The sequence below is a fragment of the Protopterus annectens genome, chromosome 8.part0 (assembly GCF_019279795.1).
Source record: "Protopterus annectens isolate FY-2018-M chromosome 8.part0, PAN1.0, whole genome shotgun sequence".
NCBI classification, from domain to species: domain Eukaryota; kingdom Metazoa; phylum Chordata; order Ceratodontiformes; family Protopteridae; genus Protopterus; species Protopterus annectens.
Window position 1 is genome coordinate 252,794,345 of NC_056741.1, and position 21,573 is coordinate 252,815,917.

The window sequence follows — 21,573 nt, forward strand, 5'->3', positions numbered from 1 at the left end:
CAGTGCCTGCTAGAATGCACAAATGTGCTGCTGGTAGGTGCTCCACCTCAGTCCTTGCTGCTACTATGGCACCCTGCCTCCATTAGATGCCAGTCTTGTAGTGGACTTAGACACCCTCCCTCTCCAGCCCCACCATATCTCCAGTCCCACCATAGTCCTCAAGGATAGGTAAGCCAGCATTAGCTGCCAGCTCTCACCTTCTCCACCAGTTTCTCCAGCACCCAGGTCACTAGTTTTATCTTGGATCATCTCAGCCAATGTCAAGACTTTATCCCTCTGTGCCATGGTCAGGGCTTTACCCCTCTGTACCACAAGCAGGGTTTTATCCCTATGTGCCATGGTCAGGGGGTTATCCCTATGTGCCATGGTAAGAGCTTTATCCCTCTATAACACACTCCCAGCTTTACCATTCTGTGACACAGTGAAGGGTTTTACCCTTTGGTGCTACAGTCAGGACAGTCAGTCCTGTGTGTCACAGTCAGAGCTTTATCCCTCAGTGCCACAGTCAGAGTTTTACACTTCAGTGCCACAGTCAGGACTTTACCCCTCTATAATACATTCAGGGCTTTAACCCTTTCAAACACATTCAAGGCTTTACCTCTTTGTGTCACATCCAGGGCTTTACACCTCTGTGCCACAGTCAGGGTTTTATCCCTCTGTGATAGCCAACCAACTTTGTACTGGAAATTTTATTCCATTCTCCTCCCACAACAATTCAGACTGCATGGAAAGTTCTTATACTTTTCATACATATTTACATCCTATAATATACCTCTACTACTGCAACTATTCAGGTTTCCTTTGTATACTTTAAAAAACTATGTTATGGCTTAGGTACACCCACAAATTCATATCTTATTAGCTTTAGTCTGTTTGTTTTATAGTGGAGAGCTCTATCTTACCTCCCATTGGTTTATAGTCATCCTCGTGGACAGCAGTTCGTGACCAAAGAGGACTGTAGCTTGGGAAAAGGATCAATGCCAAGGAGAAGATAAAAATCTGCAAATATATGGGAACAGGTTATAAGTCGGCAGCCTCCAGCAGGCCGTTAAGAGCAAATTTCAACATCTTACCTTTACAACAGAGTACAGTTTACTAAGGTATTCAACAATATTCCATATAAGGGAGTAACTGACTAATTAAAATCAGGAACTAACAAGTTAAAAGCATTAATGTCAATCCATTGGCTAGAACACTGGTTAAGCTGCAGGCCACAACAAGTCAGGATGAGGGTTACCTGCTTACCCCAATGGAGGTTAGCAGTGGTGACCCACAGGACTATGTACTGGAGCCAGTTCTTTTTGAACTGTTCTTCTTGGATATAAAAGCAGTAAAAAGAATACAGATAACAAAATATGATGACAAATGCAAACTGGAGGAAGTAACTGCTTCAAAAAAGTTCTCCAATATGGTCAACAAGTAGTAGACATCTGGTGCAGCTGTAATGCCCTAACCGTTAAGGTCATTAAATGTTGCATCACTGTAATGCCCTAACCGTTAATGTCATTAAATGTTGCATCACTGTAATGCCCTAACCTTTATTGTCATTAAATGTTGACTCACTGTAATGCCCTAACCGTTAATGTCATTAAATGTGGCATCATTAGAAATGGCAGAAAGGACAAGTTATGATTACACAATAAATAGCTGAATTATTAAAAAAACATTATCATTAAAAATCTAATGACAATGGTAGACAGGGAAAAAAATGACCAGGTTGTAACTACCAAAGTCAGAAAAGCATAGTCTGTAACTCTTCTTATCCAAAGCATTTGTCGATTCAGCTTCCTCTCAAGTACCTTCAAGTACCTCTCAAGACATCTGTAACAACTGTAAAGGCAGCAGAAATACCTCACTTAAAGAATCACAGGCCTAAAGCAAATGCCTATGCTGACCATCTAAAAGAACTCCAGCTATACTCTGTCGCATATCGTCTACTCAGAGGCGATCTCTGCTTAACATACAGGGCCATGTCAAACCAAGAGCTGTTGGACATGCTAAACTTAAAGAAATCCCAATCCCTCAGAGCCACACGCTCCAGGGATCTAAACCTTGTCATCACAAAGAACAAAACATGCTGGAGGGATAGGTTCCTGACCCAGAGACTCCCTAGACTCTGGAATAGACTGCCCATACATGTCAAGAAGAGCAACTCTTTGGCCTTCTTAAAAAGGAACCTTGACGATTGGATGGGAGATAGGAAATTCACCCCGGGGATCACGTCAGTCGCCCTGCTACACAGGGGTCCAAGGAAGTAAATATTGTGGGAAGAAATAGCCAAGGAATTGTTATGGCTAGGCTTGTATAGACACGAGGGCCGATAGTCTAGTACCAACCTATGAACTTCATGGCGACCACTGTACCACTTTATTTCTCACTAACACAATCCTGTGTTCCCAGTCCTCCGAACAAGACATCTGAAACAAGTTGAAAAAGTCTAATCATTCTGTACTAGAAGAATCATAAGGTTGGAAAATTTGAATCTTTAGGAAATGTCTCTATAGTCTGTTTCTTGAGGTTACTAGGAACTGTCTGATTGGTCTATAAGTCAATGTCTGATCTGGCTCTATTTGAAAGTCTGTGCCTAGAATGAAATGCAGACAGAGTAAACTCCATACTGGGGAGATTAATACTAACTATAAATGTCAATAATTGAAAAAAAGTGATAGATATATTACACAACACTCTCCAAGTTTACGGAATAAGCTTTTCCTTTCAATCAGAGAAAATCTGTCATTAACTATCTTCAAAAATACTACATTATTTAGCTTAGTATTAATACTAAGTTGAATATTCAGCTTAGTATTAATACTAAGTTGAATAAAAGATCATTCCAAGTACATGCTGCTAGACTTTTCCTGAAGTTTCAGTTTTTCCATCCTTATGATTTTTGCTCACAGCTTTCAGTAAAACTCTGGATAAAAGGGACATGAGGGAAAGCATCCAGAAGACCGTGCTACAGTCCCACCAGAAGGCATTTAAGTCCCTGTCGAAAACCAAGGAAGTTGAGAATTTTACAAAGAGGAAAACCTCTACCAAACTGCTGCCACATATGCTTGGATAATTTGTGAATACCAGAGGAGTCAAGAGACATGCCAGATGTAATCGAACCCTGCATATTAATCCGTCTGCCTATGTACTCTGCTGTTGCAGACAAACTGTAAAAAGATGAATATTCACAGATAATGCCGGATCCCAAGCACTTACTGACAGGAATGCTTTCTGTCTTGTCTGTTTATAATGGTCTCCCACAACAGAGAACAGTTTACCAGGAATGCACAGAATTTTGATCAGAAGATAAGTGAATACCTGTCAGAAATGAATGCTTTATTTAACCATCTGCAAGCTCACTGCTACCTGGAGAAATGGCAGGTAATATTGTAAAATGGAAGAAAAGCATTACCATCAAAACACAGTGTTCACATTTGTCAGATATAAATGCATTCTGGCACAACTGATGAGGCTCAAATCTATACCAAACTAAGATGGTATCGTTGCAGACTACAGGAAAAAAAACATTGGGTACAGGCAAAATCTTAATATTTTCAAAGCCATTTTAACGGTTATAGCTATATATGATTATCATTTATTTCATCTCTAACTGACTAGATCGACCACAAATTGTCGAAACTCATATCAAAATAGAAAAAAATGTAAACCCACCTCCTACTCTACAATGTGCAGCAATCTTGCAAATATAGGTATCCTGCGATTAACCAGCATTTCGATTATGCAGTTTCCTTCCGAAATGTTCGATGTAATGAACATATGATAAAAACATACTACACCCCATTAGACTTATGTGCTGTTAAACCTAAGAAAGGGAAAAGACCCTGCACTTTCACTGAATCTGAACCAATATCCACCATTTATTTTTTGTATTTATGAAAATGTGATGGTGCTTGCTGTTAACCTTCTCCTGTAACTTCATTAGTGAGGAAAACACTAAGCAAATAAGCAAGTTCATGAGCGTGATGCAACAGATTGTTTTTATCACTCCCAAGATCAACAGACCTAACAATGACTAATAAATTAAGGAAGACGAGTGAGGTAACCATTATTTTCAGGCAACAAGAAAGAACTGAGTAAAGTTGTAAGATGCACTCGATTTTATAGCCGAGTTCCCCCAATAGCCAAGGTTTGGGACTGCATCTCTGCATGCGCTAGGAACATTACAATGCTGAAAACAACAAAAGTCAAGTCCATGACTGCTAATTACAACACATTTACGTGTTTTCTGCAACAACGATCCTTGTGATCAACATTACGGCTTCCTGTACTCACTCTTCAACAGAAATCACGTGTGACAGATGCTATCTTCTAAATTTTCTAAACAGTTTAATAATTTAGCAAAGTTGTATGCAAACCACTTACTTACCAGAATGCAAGTGCCTGTCTGAGCTGCTTTGCTTGAGGTCTGCTTTATGAGAGACTGTAATTTCCGAAGCTGGGCTACCAGGGACCTGTCAACCAGAATGAAACACAACATTTAAGCATCATCACACTGAAACAGTGCTAATGCATTTAAACAGACACTATACATACAACAACGGATCTAACAGAGGGGACTGCAGAAGGATGGGGTGCATCAATTTGCAAGAGCTCAAAGTACCTTTTTTTGGACATCAAAAACTTGGGAATGATCCCATTTAAAATGTTGCATCACTTGCATCATACATACCACACTACACAGTAAGGCCTTGTTAAGTTTAATTCATGCTGCCAAAAAAAACACAAGAAAACTGATATCAAAATCTAAACCAACTGTACATGAAGTACTGAATATTGTAAGATCAAATAACTGGAAATAGGATCTTTAGAAAAGGGAAGGAGTAAATTACATAGAAATAAATGGAAATTGTGGGATTAGCACATGCAGAATAATGTTCAGTAGGAGAGAGGTTTAAGGGATGGCAGGAACGCAGCAATTTATGTAATGCTGGGCTAATGATAGTTATAAAAAAATATGCGATTTATAATGTATGTTACTGGTAACATGTTAATATGGTTTGTTTTCTTTTATAATAATGGTAGGTTTGCCTACTTCTCAAGCGATAATTTAATAAAGGTGTTAAAAAGTGAAAAAAGATCTCTCAAAACAAAGATGTCACTTGTGATTTTTTTCGCAGTCATTTGCCAAAAGTTGCATACAGCTTCACACTTTTTGGTTGGTGGGTTTTGTGGAGGCAGCTGAATTAAAGTGATGATGGGCTGGAGATAGGTTTTGATGGGGCTGTGGGAAGAACAAGCTCTGTTGAGTCACAGATATTCTTTCTTGAGGTCTCAGCCCTGACGGCCTCCACGCTATCATCTTGCAATTTTGTTTCTTGTACTGGGCCCTTTTTCCTCAAACTGTTTTCCTTAGTTATACCTTCGAGGAGAGGAGCAAGTTTTAGAGGAACAACTCCTACTATATAGGGGATTATGGCAGTAAAAGTCTTACCGCTCTCCCCCAGCTTTGCAAACGTGTGGTCTTCAGGGAGTCCAAAAAGCAATTCCTTCTGAAGCTGCGCACTGAGGTGTTTAGCTTTAACGTGGTCAGACAGGAAGACTGTCCTCACCCAGGTATATTTCCTTACCACTAACTCGGAAGCTTATGCCTTACAGGTTGCATTTGCATCAACAGCATCACAGCCATATTTGGTGGACTATTTTATTACCCTTCAGGCCTGTTAATTGCCAAATGCACATGCTGAAACACAAGGGATACTCCTGGTAGAGAACAGTAAAGAAGAAAGCCAAGGAGATACCAGACAAGCCCTGAGATACCTAGTGTCAGAAGTTATTTACCCGTTGTTGATAAATTTAATCCCACTGGACCAACAGCCTTTTTCCCACAAGACACCCAAGGTGGCATTCATTCTGACTAGGGGAAAGTTGTCTACAGTACCAAGGAACATCATCTACTTCTTCTAATAAATAACATGGAATCTTTTATCACCAACACAGACAGATGGGACATCACTTTAACAGCTCATCTAAAAGATGGCACACTCAGCAATGCAGCACCCCCAACGGTGCAGTATAATGTCAGTAATGGAAAATAAATCCAGTCACCTGAGGTGGGAACAGAACAAACAGTCTTCTGATATGCCAGCACCAAAGGGGAATTTGGTATCTGTTGAGTCACTGACACTGACTTGTAAATCGTCAAATAGGTTTGACGATCCATTCTACACGAGCTGTGCAAGCAAACTTTTAAAGAATCTACCCTTTAGTCTACGGTTCATTGCAAACAGCTTAAAATGTAAATACTGCGATGGAAATGGAAATGTGCTTACAAATCCCGTCAGTTCTTAAAAAGTAATTTTAGAACACGTTTGAGTGGTCAGAGTTGCATGAGACAGGATACGTTGGTAGAGCTACTTTATCAGAAACTGTATTCCTTGCTCATTTCTGCTTACAGTTTTGTAACTTCTTAATGAATTATTTTACAACAATTGCAGTCATATTTTTCTGTCTCTGCTTCAGATAGCAGAAAGGCTAAAAAGCCTCTATTTGTAATAGTACAAATTCCAAGGCGAAGGACTATTAGATCTAGAGAAAATAATGTGCAGAGACAACTGATGTTTAATGCAGCTATTCTATCACTCAGCTCATCTTTTATTTTCCTAAGATTACCGATAAGTAATGTTTATTTGTGATTTGCACCGTAGCACTGAAATGTGAGCTTCCTGATTTATTTAATAACTGTACATGCTTACTTACATATGTACTCTGTAACTTGTCTTAGATGCAAATTCAGTGCTTCTTCAAGGCCGAATGTCTCATTATATATTGTTTTACTAAACATGCACTTCTAGACTGTATCACACATTTGTTATTTTGGATAAAGCGTATCTAAGACAAGCTGTTCAAAATATTAAGAACATTTAATGTAAAAAGTAAAATATTTGTAATTTCTTAGAAAAATATGAATATCTAAATAAATGTGTCATCTTTGTAATAATCACAAAACCTTAAAATAACAAAAGCCCAGCCTGTTACAATTGGCCATAAAAAGGTCAAAGGTTCAGACTCCTCGTTAGGTGTTCTTTCAAACTGACAGTACAACAGTTTGAAATGATGTTTCCCTATTTGCAAATAGGAAAACAGAAACACTGCTGGTTATTAGAAAAATAAAACATCGTTTGCTTTTCTTATAATGTCAGAGTGTTATTTCTTAATATTATCATTCCCACAACAGTATGTGTAAAGAAGCATTTCTCCACACAACCAAAATGCAGCTGGGGAGTAACAAAGCTTGTGTCATGTTTTATATGTCCATTACCTAATTATGTTAACTATTTTGACTTCATAATCCAAATGTTTATTTGTAAGTAGATACGAACAGCATTAGCCCAACTAGGTTTGTTTAATCTGTCTGTATGTTAACTAGAAAGTTGATGTAAACTCTTTTAGCTTAGACAGACTTGTATTTCTCAGTTTATCTGTATATACAATAATAATGTATCCTGTACAAATGTATGTATTTATCTCTGTATGTTGTATATGCATTTGCGGATTTTTCTCATTGGGACTCCACTGAAAATAGGCTATTCCCCATTTAGACGCTTCATATCAACCAATGTAAACTAATAAATAACGAAAATAATGAGATTATTCAGAAACACGCAGAGAACTGCTCGACTCTGTAACACGCTTGTTCAGTTTGCTATGGGCGTGTGACTCACGGACTACTGTTGCAGTCTCACAGTTAATGTTACATGAAAATACAGAAGTCTAGTGATGGGACTAATATAATCATGTGCTCTGCCCTAGAGTCTTATTCTGGGAATGAAATAGTGACGCACAGAGTCTTAAAGGCACGCACTGCTGCACAACTCTGCAGCAGAGCAGTGGAACCGAACATTCTACCTCATGGTGTTCTCGCACTGTAAGCTCGGGCAGCAGCAGGGCAAGCAGCACTGCACCAGGTAAGTTCTGAAAGGCTATACCTATACACGTGCACGTGTGTGCGAGCCAGCACGTGCACGCTTGCAGGTGATTACTCAAAGGCACTGCATGGGTTGGGAGGGGATACTAGCACACTTGTTCCAACTGCACTAAGTGTCCGATTCAGAGACATGCAAAGGAGTTGTTAATAACCAAACTTTTTGTTACATATAGCCCTTTCATATATGTCTCTAAATCACTATTTAGCTCTGTAGTGCTTAGTTGTGGCCAAAAAAATAAGGCCACCAATCGTTTTTCAACAAAATGGGCTGTAATGTTCGCAATATGCTAATTTTACTTTACATGTATGTGTGTGTGTGTGTGTGTGTGTGTGTGTGTGTGTGTGTGTGTGTGTGTCTGTGTGTGTGTGTGTGTCTGTGTGTGTGTGTGTGTGTGTGTGTGTGTGTGTGTGTGTGTGTGTGTGTGTATATATATATATATATATATATATATATATATATATATGGATTCACTTCATAACACTGAAACTTCAAAATACTGAAAATGACAAAACTTCATAATACTGAAGACCAAAATACTGAAAGCTCAAAATACTGAATACTCAAAATACTGAAACTCAAAATACTGAAAACACATATTATGCATAAACACACCTTAAACAACATAAATCATAACAATTTCTACCAAATATATTCAGGGGGGCAAGCCCCCCCTGCACCTCTCATGTGGGGGGCTGCGCCCCCCACACCCCCTGCTAATTATATATATCTACTCCAAGATTGCACTTAACTACACTATGTGCAATCTTGGAGTTGATATATTTAATTAGTGCAGGGGCTTGCCCCTGCATATATTTGGTAGAAATTGTTATGATTTATGTTGTTTAAGCTGAGTTTACGCATAATATGTGTTTTCAGTATTTTGAGTTTCAGTATTTTGAGTATTCAGTATTTTGAGCTTTCAGTATTTTGGTTTCAGTATTTTGAGTTTCAGTATTTTGATATTTCAATGTTATGAAGTAAATCCATATATATATATATATATATATATATATATATATATATATATACACATATATATTCTTCACTTTTTTGATTGTTTAGAGTATCTTTGTTTCCTGTTTACATAGTTTTGCTTATCTGCAGCAATTTTTACCAAAAATTGTATGAGAACTGATAAATGTATGTATATGATCTGTAATGGTCAGAATGGGTAGAAAGCATGATTTAAGCGACTTTATAAAGGGACAAGTTATAGCACTGCACTCCGGAGACGTCTCCCAATGTGATATTGCTAAATGTTTGGCTATTTCGCGATGTGGAGTACAAAATAACATTCGATTGGGCGGTGCAACATGTTATGCTGTGTCCGAGATCACAAAACATCACTCATACATGACAGATATCTAAAGAGCATCAAGTCCTCACAGTTCGTCTATTCGAATAGCTCAACTGGCTAAAGAACAGGGAATTAATATCAGCTCCAGAACAGTTAGATGACTTCTAGTAGAAGATTTTAATCTGGTGGCAAGAAGACCAGCTAAGAAACCACTGATGACAAAGTAGCAGCTTCAAGATCAGATAAAGTTTTGTCTTGCCTTGAAAGATAAGTCTGAAGAGTAGTGGGAATAAGTGCCGTTTTCTGATGTAAGTATATTTCAGTAAGTGCAAGCGTCAGGCTACAATTACGTGAGATGTCCTGTTGGCGAATCCTGAATCCAAAGTATATGGATTAAGACAGTCAAACATCCTCCATCCATTATGGTATGGGGAAACATCTCAGCGAAAAGGCATTATGGAATTCACATATTCGACAAAGGTGAAAAAGTGAATGCTGCGAAGTATATTTCTGTGCTGACTCAAAAGTAAAACTCCATATGAACATTTCTGGAACAACAATATTTCAGCAGGATTTGGCTCCATGCCATACTACCCAAGACAGTCAAGAAATGGTTTGCCAACAACCATATTCAGCTCCTTCCAGACTGGCCATCAAATTCACTGGATCTCAGAATGTCATAGAAAACTGCTGGAATTTCATTAAGAAGAAAGTGGCAGCACATTGGCCAACTTCAGAAAAAGATTTAAAAGATGTCATCAAACATGTTTGGGTGACTGAGATCATGTCAGAATACTGCAAATCACTATTTCACAGGATGCCATCTCGTATCAAGGTTGTGTTGAAGAATAAGGGAAATCATACCAAATATTGACTGTTAGATGTGTAGACGTGTTTTTCTCTGTTTTTCAATAAACATTTGCTTGCCAGTCTGAATACAGCTACAGTAATTGTTGTTGTAATGGAAAAAAAACAAAACAAACAAATAGGCACTATTGGTGAAAAAATTGAAGTGGCCTTTTTTTTTGCCACTACTGTATAATGTAAGTTTTTTCCCCAGGCCTCCACTGAAAATGGGCATTACTCAGTCAGTCTTTCCCGGTAAACAAAGACAAATAAATAAATGTATGTCATCACATAACTGGAGCTATAAAGCTAACATTTCTGAATACCATGCAATACATCTGAACCATCATAAATACGTTAGCTTGCCATGCTACAGGCTGACCTTCTGCTGCTCCATGGTATGTCCCTCAACGATCCTCTATGGTACTGCTGCCACTCACATTTAACCAGATGACCCCAGCTGGGTTTCCAGCCCCCGATGGTTTATCTTCTATGTGGGTAAACCACAAGGAAGATTTCACAGACAATATACAAACATATTTTAGCAACTAAAAACAAAGATTAAAGTGATGCTTTGTCAAAACACATTACTAACTGTGACAACTTTAAAAAGTTTCATTTTTATGTGTTAGATTTTGTGGATAGGTAACTTTTTAACAGTGATACTAACAGCAATTTAGAATGTTGTATCTTGTTGTATCTTTCGGCTTTGCCCGGTTAGGGTCGCCACAGCGGAACTCCAGTCCGCTAATGATTGGCAGTAGATTTTTACATACCGAGTTGCCAGCTCTGACGCACAACCTTCAACGAAGGTACGCCCATTCACGCATGTCTCCACACAGAAGACGTTTTAGCTGAGAATCGAACAGGACAACATCTTACTGTGGGGCGACAACGCTACCGTAGCACCACCACCACAGTACAAGGAAGTAAAATGGCAAACAGCATTAACTGAAGAGAAGCTGCCCAGACTAAATGAATTCATTGTCATAAAATGTTTGTTAACAACACAAAGGTTGTAGAAAAAATGTATTAGCATGTGTAGTGGATGTATTAGTGTAAGTAATTACATATGTGCATAAAGTGTTTTAACTTTTATATCTGAATTACACAAATATAAAAATATTTTATTACTGGTGATGTAACATCAGTTGGAAAAGGAAGTGGTGTCACTTTGTTAACTCACATGATTTGATAGTAACAAATCTAAACATTATGAAAGGGGTGTATTTTTAGTTTTGATGAAGTTCTAATAAAGAATGAAAGCTCTAAATTACAATTACCATCCTGTTGGTTGGTATTCTATCCTAGCTTGGTCCCTGTGGAGAGTGTTTGTTTCAAATTTTAAGTACATTTTTTATTACTTTGCCATTTTAGTTCCATTTTTTTCTTGCTTCAAATCTATGCGCCTCTGACTGCAAAAAGGAATGGTGTAGGGGGTGTCCTCTCTTCGGCCAAATGAAAGGCATGCCTCCAAAACCTGACCACATGTTTATCTTAGCTAATGTTCTAAGCCCCAGTCTCCACTTAGGCCTCAGTAATACCCTGCCTACTATCAGCATCCCCAACCTTCTCCCCAAAGAAAGACAAGCTGGCAAAGTCTCAGCTTCTCTTCTCCGGTGCCCCCCCTCCCCCCACACTTCAACAAGTGCCTAAACTTCTAATCAAACTGAGTTGTCTGAGTCACAGTCAGGTGCTTTAACTCAATGGAACTGGTGTTAGGTGCCTTTGTGAAATCTAACTATCATGATAAAAAAATCTAGATACATTCTCCCATGATGCTATAAAAATATTCTGTATTTGTTTAGTTCAATTTGGACTAAATACAATCTTTTTTGCTAACCCCCCCCTTTACAAAAATAATATATATAGGTCCCCAACACCTATTTATATCTGGGAATCAGGGAACATGTTATGAAAATATGAACCCTTCTACTGCTATAAAACATGAACATCATAGCGACAAATAGGAAAATGATTCATTTGAACAAAAGTTCTGCCCTTATCACTGCAATGTACATCAGGAACTGAAGCAGAAAAAACAAAAACAGCATGCCACTGGTTCCATTTCTCTTCTTGCTTTTCTAGCACTGAAACATAAGAACACATTATTGTTTGCCTTGTTTATATGAAGAAACTTAATGCTCCTGCAAAACTAACATTTCTAATACATAATCTCATGCTGCACCGGACTCTCAGACCTACATTTAGAAATCCCAAAAGCGACAATGAGTAATTCTTCTTATTTGAGACTGAGGTAGAGGTGCTGCCTGGGAACACGTGAAAGTAAGCACATCTGACAGTATTAAGAAACAAAACTTAAATTATTGTTGATATTAGTGCCAAAAAGGTGACTGCATTTTTTTCCAGTGTTCAAGATTGTAGTTTGCTATATTACATGCCACTTCAGAACTCCTTAACATGTATATGTTTGTTTCACATTAAACAATAACTAAACAGCTGAACACTCACATTTACATATTTATTTATGAGGTCTATTGTACAGTGGGAACAAGAAACTGTGGAAAATCATAGGATAATGGCATTTCTCAAATTAACTCAAAATATGAGCGTGAAGTGTCAGTAACAATGTAACATAGCATATTAAGCATTAGTACTTAAATAATATGGTCCTTGTCTGACATTACTGATTACATAAGCATATATAAGCATCAAGTAATATTACAAAGTTATAGTCACGTTATTAAATGCTCAATAAATGCAACTGGACACCACTCTTATCATCTCCAACTTGACCAGGCCATAACATACTTCAATGACACATTTCTAGCTATTCTAAATAGCTTAGCACCAACTCGTACATGTTGTGTTAAAAATAAGAGATTGCCCTGGATATCAAAAGAAACCATTAAACTTCAAAAACTAAGGGGCAAAACCTGGCATTAATACCAAAAAACAAAAGACAATAAAACTCTTCTAGCATACCAGCAGCACCGCAATCAAACAAAAAAACAATTCAAACTAGACAAAAAACATATTATACAATTATGCAAAACAAATATGAAAACAATCCCAAAAAGTTCTGGCAAGCAATTAACTCACTCCTCCACCCAGGTAAAGCTACAACTCCAGAACCAACAACCTATAACCAAAGTGTGAGTATTGCTTCACAAATCAACACCTACTTTATAAACACTATCCTCTCCTTAGTTACAGGGAATAATTCTACCCCTCTGTCTCTTCCACCTAATGTGGACACTAACAACTTTTTTTACCTCAAACCTGTCCCAACTAACACCATAAGAACAATGCTGAAAAAACTGAAACCTTCTTCCTTAGCAGCTGAACAACTCCCCAATGAGTACCTCAAACTGTCAGCTGATGCCATAGTTCTGCCTATCTCTATTCTGGTAAACAGGTCTATAGCAGAACAATATGTCCCAAAATTATGAAAATTTTCCTACATCACCTCCCTGCAAAAAGGAGGAACATCAACAGAATTAAACAATTACAGACTCATAGCCATCCTTTCCCCCTGTGTCAAAATTCTGGAAAAAATGTATCCACACTCAGTTACTACAATACCTTCTCTCTCCCTCCCAACATGGCTTCAGACCAAAACATTAGCACCACCACAGCCCTAATTAATTTCTCTAGCACCATCAACCAGCTGAGAAATTGAAACCAGCAAGTAGCATCAATCTTCCTAGACATGTCAAAAGCGTCCGACGCTGTCTCCCATCAGAAACTCCTTAGCACTCTTGCCTCACTAAACCTATCAAAGACTTCCCTCTCCTGGTTCCTAAGCTATCTTTCTGACAGACAAGCAGTATGATGGAAATCCGAACTCTCACTACTTCTGCTTGTCTCGCTTGGAGTCCCCCAAGGGTCCATATTAGGACCGCTTCTTTTCACCATCTTCTCTAATGATCTAGCCTCATCCACAACACATGCTACAGTAGCTCAGTATGCAGACGATTCAACTTTAATCTGCTCAGCAGATACCTTACCAGACCTTCAAATACTAGCCCAACAAGCTTTTAATGATATAGAAACATATCTAAGTAAATCACAAATAATCCTCAACCCAAAAAAGACACAGATCATGCTATTTACCAAACAATCACTGACCACCCCTCCTTTCACTATTCTCTCAGCAAACAACACAGTCATCCAATGAGCTGAGCATATAAAACTCCTTGGAGTGCTCAAATTTGATCAACACATAGCCACCACAATTAAGAAAGTTCACATCAAATTTGGCTCACTGCACAGAAGCAAGCCATCCCTCACTGACAATATCAGACTAGCTATATCCAGAACCTTCCTCCTCTCTACACTCCTATATGCTTTCCCCCTCTTTACCAACTTAAAAAATCAGACTTAACCAAATTGGAAACTTGCTACAACAAAATAGCCCGTTTTGCAGCCAACCTTCCCCACCAAACCCACCATTGTATTGCTCTACATAAATTAAATTGGCTCGAGCTACCTAACCTTCTCCATCTCTACCAACTTAAATTCACACACAATATCATCTTCCATCCTGACAATTGCCCATCCCTCAAGGAACTTGTTGTTCCCTACTTATGCCTATGAAGTCGAGGATCTGCAGACAGAAACTTTCTCACAGTAAACAAAGCTAACAACACTTACGGTGAAGCCCTATTTTCAAATCATATAGCCAAATTATGGAATTATCTACCCCACACCCTCCGAAACACACCTGAATCTACCAGTTTTAAGCAACTATTTGAACATATATCCAAGAACTGGCATTGCTCCTGCGCCAGACCTGACTGACAAAACTCTCTCAATACACTGTCCACTCCTTATCTCATTTTCTCCCTCTCTTCGGTGTTCATTACTACTCAAAAATAATATAGCAAGGAAATGTCATTTGTTCATAACTATTATTTAATATTTACACACTACTAACTTTATTTTTTCTCACAGTGATCTTCACTGAAATGCTCGTGTTTTTCTTTTTGAACCTGTATCTACTAGAAAACTGTATGGAATGCTACTTTGTATAGACTAACTAGATGATGTGTATTCTGCATCTTACTGTATGTATACTGTTGTACCATCTAATCATTGTATATTGTTTGTATTTCTGTGGAGATTTTCTCCCTGGGCCTCCACTGAAAATGGGATTCTGGCCCAGTCGGACTTTCCCGGTAAACAAATGTAAGTAAATAAATAAATGGCCAGCTCCATATTACTGCTTATATAAGCATCAAGTAACATTATAAAGTCATATTCACGTTATTAAATGGCCAGCTCCATTGCCCAACAACTTGAAGGTCCTACTTTTCCAAGATGACATAGAGAAATGTGCGTTAGGGTAAACAGAAAACCCTCACAGTTGCTGGTAAAGGCCCTTCTGCCAGTCACCAATACAATGTAGTGGGAAAACAGACAAGAAAGACAAAAGTGTAATACTTATAAGCAACTGTCACTTATCAAGTCTTGCCACTTACATGACTGAATGAGTTTTAAATAGTTATTAAAGGCCAATCATATAATAAAGTGTCTGAAGACATTTAATGTAAAATACTTACATGTTATTTTTCTCTAGCTGCTCCACTTTTTTGTGCAGCTCCATGTTCTGTAATGAGCAAGCCGTCACCCTGACAAGAAGCAGAAAAATAATTTTGTGGTAAGGCTAAGCAATACAGTACATTACGGAGCAGTAAAACATTGGACTACCTACATAGCAGATGATATAAAGTGAGTTAAAATGGTTTTAAGAGCATCTTGTCTGTGTACTGAATAGTTAAAATTACACAGAACACCTGTAGAATGAATGCATGCAGTCAGAGATTAGATATTAATCAGTCAGAGCTCAGAGAGAAGCAACTGATAATGCATAAAGGGAGACATAAGCAGTTAACTAATAACACTGGGAAGAATACATTAAGAATGCTTAAAATGAAGTTACACAGCGTAATGTTAAATTAGAAATCAACTGGAGTATACACCATACTATCACATTAAAACCACTGTATAAGATGTTAGCCCAGGAAAACACTTCACACTGACAGAAAAGAAAGTGTACTGGCAACATAATGACAAAGACTGCAGAGAATTAATTTACAGTATACTCTAAGACCTGAAGGCTGGAATGGTATGAAGAACTCTGTTAAACAGTATTACCTCCACAGCTTTTGGACAAATTGGCACTTAGAGTGTGCTCTCAAACCAGCAAGCCACGGACAGGGCTGGCCTTTTGTGAACTGGCGCCCTAGGTAAAGGGCTCTACAGCACCCCTCCCCCGCAGCACCACCCAGTGCCCCCATCCTGGTCTCCCTACACCATCCAGATTACTCCTTACTTCCTTTTTCTCACAGTTTGTCTTACTCTTCAGTTTTTCCATATTCATTCAACATATTTTAAAGAAACCATTTTTTATTACAAAAAATAAATAAATACTGGAAAAGCACCCCTGCTAGAATGGAGCCTTAGGTGGATGCCTAGTTGGCCTATGCCTAAGACCGGCTATGGCCACGGGCAGCATGTTGTTATAAAAGATAGTATGTGCTACACATACCTGCCAAGGTGAATGACGGCAGGCATGCACTGTTTGTAATCACTCTAAGGAAATACGCTGCTGCAATGTGCATGTGTAGCATACTGTCAGCATACAGATGGGACAGGTTAGTCTGCCACCATGTTCACAATGAGCTGCAAGCAAGCAGCCATTCACAGTTCACTGTTATCAAAGGCCACATGATGGCACGACCACACACTCACATATGCAAACATTTTCAGAAAATGCAAGCCTAGGAGGTTTCATTTCCATCCTTGTAAGTCTTTGTCTATCCAGGCATGTCCAAAGGGCAGTTTCAGGTGTACTATCCAGTCCAACTGGTGACTCTGGGCATTTTGAGGCAATGTTACAACTGCCTCATGTACACAGACAACCCCCTCCTCCTACCACCAAACACATATACATGCGAGAGATGCAGTTATACAGCCAAACTAGAGGCTAAGCTCTCTCAACCCAAGACTGGATCAGACAGTCAAGAGGAGAAGGGAAATACTTGCATCACACCACCAGTCTTACATAGACCCATTAAACCAGCACCGGCAAAAAACACACAAATACACAAAAACATACTCAGAGGCTCTAAATAAAAATCTGCAAAACCAACAGAGACCTCCAAAGCAAACATCCAAGCAACCTCCACCCCCCAACACAAACCATGAAACACATACTTCACAAAACCAGTGTGCCATGCAATCACAGCCCTTAAGGCAAAATAACATACCCAGCATACTAGTAATAGGGGACTCTATAGTCAGGCACACTGATGTCCCACTCACTAGGCTGAATAAGGAGAATGTTACCATTAGCTGCCTGTCGGGTGCCAGGATCCGCCACATAACACAAGCACTCAGGTCACTCCAGAACAAGTACAACTATGACTCTGTCATTGTCCATGTTGGTGTGAATGACCTGAGCCATACCTCCCTGGACTACATGAAAAGAGACAGGGAAGAGCTCTCTGATCATGTAGCCCAGGCCGGTATGACCCTGACCCTGAGCAGCATCCTGCCCTCACAAAGAATGATACCACGGTATAAAGAAACAATTTTCGATTTCAAGCAGTCCGCCTGGGATGACATGCTCAACAAGCCACGCTGCTTCGCTAGAGATGGCTTGTACCTGTCACCCTTAGGCTTTCGAATACTTGCAAAGGCTCTTGCCACCCCCATAGTGTCTTTTTTAGGCAAGGCTCAAAAGACAAACCCACCGCCGTAAATAGCACAAGTAACAAAAAACTGAGGGTAATGCTACTCAATACCAGAAGTCTAAACCTCAAAATGCACGCACTCGAGGTACTCCTCAGTATGGAGAAAAACGATATATGTGCAGTAACAGAAAAGTACAGTTGTGTACACTTACCATAAATGTAGATGTTCAAGTGTCTTCACTGTTGCAGTCATCACTGTAGGGTTCTTCCTGCTGGCAGGAAGTCTTCAGTCGGCCAGAATCCCAAAGTCTGGGTCCGGCGTCAGCTGTTCAGTCATGCTCTCTGACGTCAGAGAGCCAGGAGTACAAAGCTGCCAGCCGACGCCATGTTCTCCAGTTTTTCTTGCCCCAGATGTCAGGTGCCCAAAAATGAAGGCCAATAGTAAAACAAAAAAGTAACATACAACAAACCCCATACCCTGAAGCAAATACACCTCAGAAGAAGGGTGAAGTAGGAAACCACACTAATGAAAGTATAAGAGGGGACAGGAGGGAGGGTAACCCAGACTGCAACAGTGAAGACACTCGAACATCTACAATTATGGTAAGTGTACACAACTGTACTATGTTCATCTGTTTCACTGTTGCAGTCATCACTGTAGGGTTGAATCCCAAAGCTGAGATGAAGGGTGGTGGTTATAGAGTAGAAGGGGCAGCTAGAAGGCCCTGCAAGACTGCAGAAGCAAAGCCTGCCCTAGACTTAGAGTAAAGAGGGAGATTATAGTGCTTAGAGAAAGTATGCACTGAACTCCAAGTTGCAGCCTCCAAAATATCTTTGGTAGGTACTCCCCTGAGAAAGGCAGCTGAAGTAGCAGCAGCTCTGGTAGAGTGAGTCCTAATCTTTCCTGGGATTTGCTTTCCATGATGAGAGTAACAAAATCTAATTCCATGAGCAATCCATTTAAAAATGGTCTGTTTTGAAATAGCTTTGCCTTGGGAATTTGTTGCATAAGAAACAAACAGTTGCTCTGTTTTCCTGATATCCTTGGTTCTGTCCAGGTAAAAACGAAGTTGTCTGTGTACATCCAAGGAATGCAAGATCCTTTCTCCCTTATTTTGTGGATTAGTGAAAATAGTTGGCAGGTGAATAGTTTGATTTAAAGCCACTTTGGAAACCACTTTAGACATGAAAGTAGGATTAGTCCTTAAAGACACCCTATCTTGGTGAAAAATAATATAAGGCTCCACAGCCATGAGTGCTTGTAACTCTGAGACTCTCCTGGCTGAAGTCAAAGCCAGCAGGATAGCTGTTTTCCATGATAAATACTTAATATCAGATGTGGCAGCAGGCTCAAAAGGAGGCAGAGTGAGTTTTTCCAGAACATAGTTGAGGTCCCAGGCAGGTATGGGTGGTGTCCTAGGGGGCCTTAAATTCTTTGCTCCTCTGAGATATTGTTTCAGAAGTGGATGTGAAAAGACTGGAGGATCTGTATTGTAATGTGCAGAGATAGCTGAGGCATGCACTTTTATGGAGGAGAAGGATAAACCCTTATGAAGCATGTCTGTCAGGTAAAGTAAAATCAGTGGGATGTTAGGAATGAGGGGATCCGAATCCTGAGCATGCATCCAGGTGCAAAATCTCTTCCATTTACCTGCATAAGATTTTCTAGTGCTAGGCCATCTGGCTTCTAAGATGACATCCATGACCTGTTTGGGAAGGAAAGGATTAATCATAGACCCTGAATTCGCCAGGCTGCCAGGCTGAGAGTTTGACATGAGAGTGCAGAACCTGGCCCTGGTGTTGGGACAAAAGATTTGGAATCTGAGGTAAAATACAAGGTGGCTCCTGGGATAGATTCATCACTGTTGAATACCAGAATTGACGAGGCCAATTTGGGGCCAGTAAAATCATCATCTTGGGCTTGTACTGCTTGATCTTTAATAACACCCGTGGAAGAAGAGGTAGTGGCGGAAAGACATACCCCGAGAGGTTCCTCCAACTGAATGATAGTGCATCCACTTTCCATGCTAGTTTGTGAAATGTCCTTGTGCAAAAAATCTGTAACTGGTGGTTGAGGGGTGATGCAAATAGATCTATGTCCAGGCAGCCCCAGGCCTCTGTAATCATCTTGAATATTTGGGTGACCCGGATCAGAAGAGGCCTGGGCTGGTGTCTTAGATTTGGAAGGAGTCTTTGCCTTTGTCTTTGGCTTTGCCTTTATCAGAAGCTGTGTAGGCCTGAAAACCCCCTCGGAAGCCGGTACCTGCACAGCGGCTCCGGACCCTTCTGAGGGAGCATTGTCCGAAGGTCCTGCAGCTGGAGTGCTCAAAGGCCTAGCTGGCTCCTCGTGGGAGTCCGTTTCGGCAATCGGTTCTGAAATGGCCAACGACTGGGGCTGCGAAAACGCCTTACTGACGCCGGCCGAACCTGTAGCTGGCTCTGCTAGTAAAACGTCGTCTGATTTGGACCTCGGAGGCCTGTCCTTATCCTTGCGTCGTTTCTGAACTCCAGTAGTCGGAAGCGTGTCTGATGACATTTTATAATTAAATTGCCTACCAAAGTAGTGAAAAGCTTAATCGTACGTTGGTTAAATCTAGCACAAAACCGACAACTAGCTACGTCGTGGTCAGGGCCTAAACAAGAAATACAGTAAGAATGAAAATCCTTATGAGGTATTTGCTTCCCACAAGAAATGCAATTATTAACTTTTTCTGACATCGGACTGGAGCAAGAAAAAAGTTTCCCCAACGGGATACTTAGCTTTGAGAAGAAGAAGTAAGTCTTCGGACTGAAGCACGAAAAAATATCAGGAGTCAGCCGACCGGCACTTGCGAACTGCTTTCACTGCACGGCGAGAAAGACTGGAGAACATGGCGTCGGCTGGCAGCTTTGTACTCCTAGCGCTCTGTCGTCAGGGAGCATGACTGAACAGCCGACGCCGGACCCAGACTTTGGGATTCTGGCTGACCGAGGACTGCCTGCCGGCAGGAAGAACCCTACAGTGATGACTGCAACAGTGAAACACAATGAACATCCTGGTTTAAGGCTCCAGAGAGCACCCCAGCTCTACCAGGCTACAACTCATACCATACATTTCGGCCACAGAACCCAAACCGAGATACAAAAGGCGGGGACGTATCCATATTCATCAAGGATACCCACACCTCCAGGTTAGTGGCACAGCATGATGCTTCAGAGATCATCCACGTGCAACTAACAATGGGCAACACTGCAATTCAAATTGCAGCTTGCTACAGATCACCCACCATGTCCCAGGACCCCCATTCTGTGTTTCTGGAAACACTGGGAAACATAAAGGTCCTACCAAACTCCCTAATATTGGGTGATTTCAATTACCCAAACATTAACTGGGAGAACTACTCAAGTACTAACTCCCTTGCCCAACTTTTCCTAGAATTTATAAACTCAAATGCCCTGGTTCAACTGGTCAACACTCCCACCAGAGGTGACAACATATTGGACCTGGTCATCACCAACATGGGCAACCGGTGTTCCAGACCAGAGGTCAACCCCTTGCTGGTTAGATCTGACCATAAACAAATCACTTGGATATCCATATTCCGCCCCCACCCACGGACAAGAAAGCCACCATGAAAAACTTTTCAAAAGCAAACTTCACATTACTTAAGACCGAGGTGGAACGTTTCAAAGCCCCCATGCTGAAGGATAACACTGTCCAAGCTGCAAAATCCTTTACTAATGCATTCTACGGGCAGCTACAAGAATGCATGGATAGTGCCATCTCAAGCAAAACCAAGACTCACTCCTCCAAGAAAGGGAAACCAATCTGGTGGACTCCTGCCATAAACAA

The 21,573-nt window shown here is 40.1% G+C and overlaps 1 protein-coding gene across 3 annotated transcripts in view; it reads right to left on the reverse strand.

Moving 5' to 3' along the window:
• CREB3L4 (cAMP responsive element binding protein 3 like 4) overlaps nt 1-21,573 on the reverse strand; it is a 467,239-nt gene that overhangs the window by 58,241 nt on the left and 387,425 nt on the right. For 2 of the 3 annotated variants that reach the window (XM_044079730.1, XM_044079731.1), the window contains exons 7-9: nt 15,606-15,674; nt 4,379-4,463; nt 903-999 (exon numbers count right to left, since the gene is read on the reverse strand). In XM_044079730.1, coding sequence (XP_043935665.1) covers nt 903-999; nt 4,379-4,463; nt 15,606-15,674 — 251 coding nt within the window. The remainder of the gene's footprint in view (nt 1-902; nt 1,000-4,378; nt 4,464-15,605; nt 15,675-21,573) is intronic. The other variant, XM_044079732.1, reaches the window with a different exon arrangement.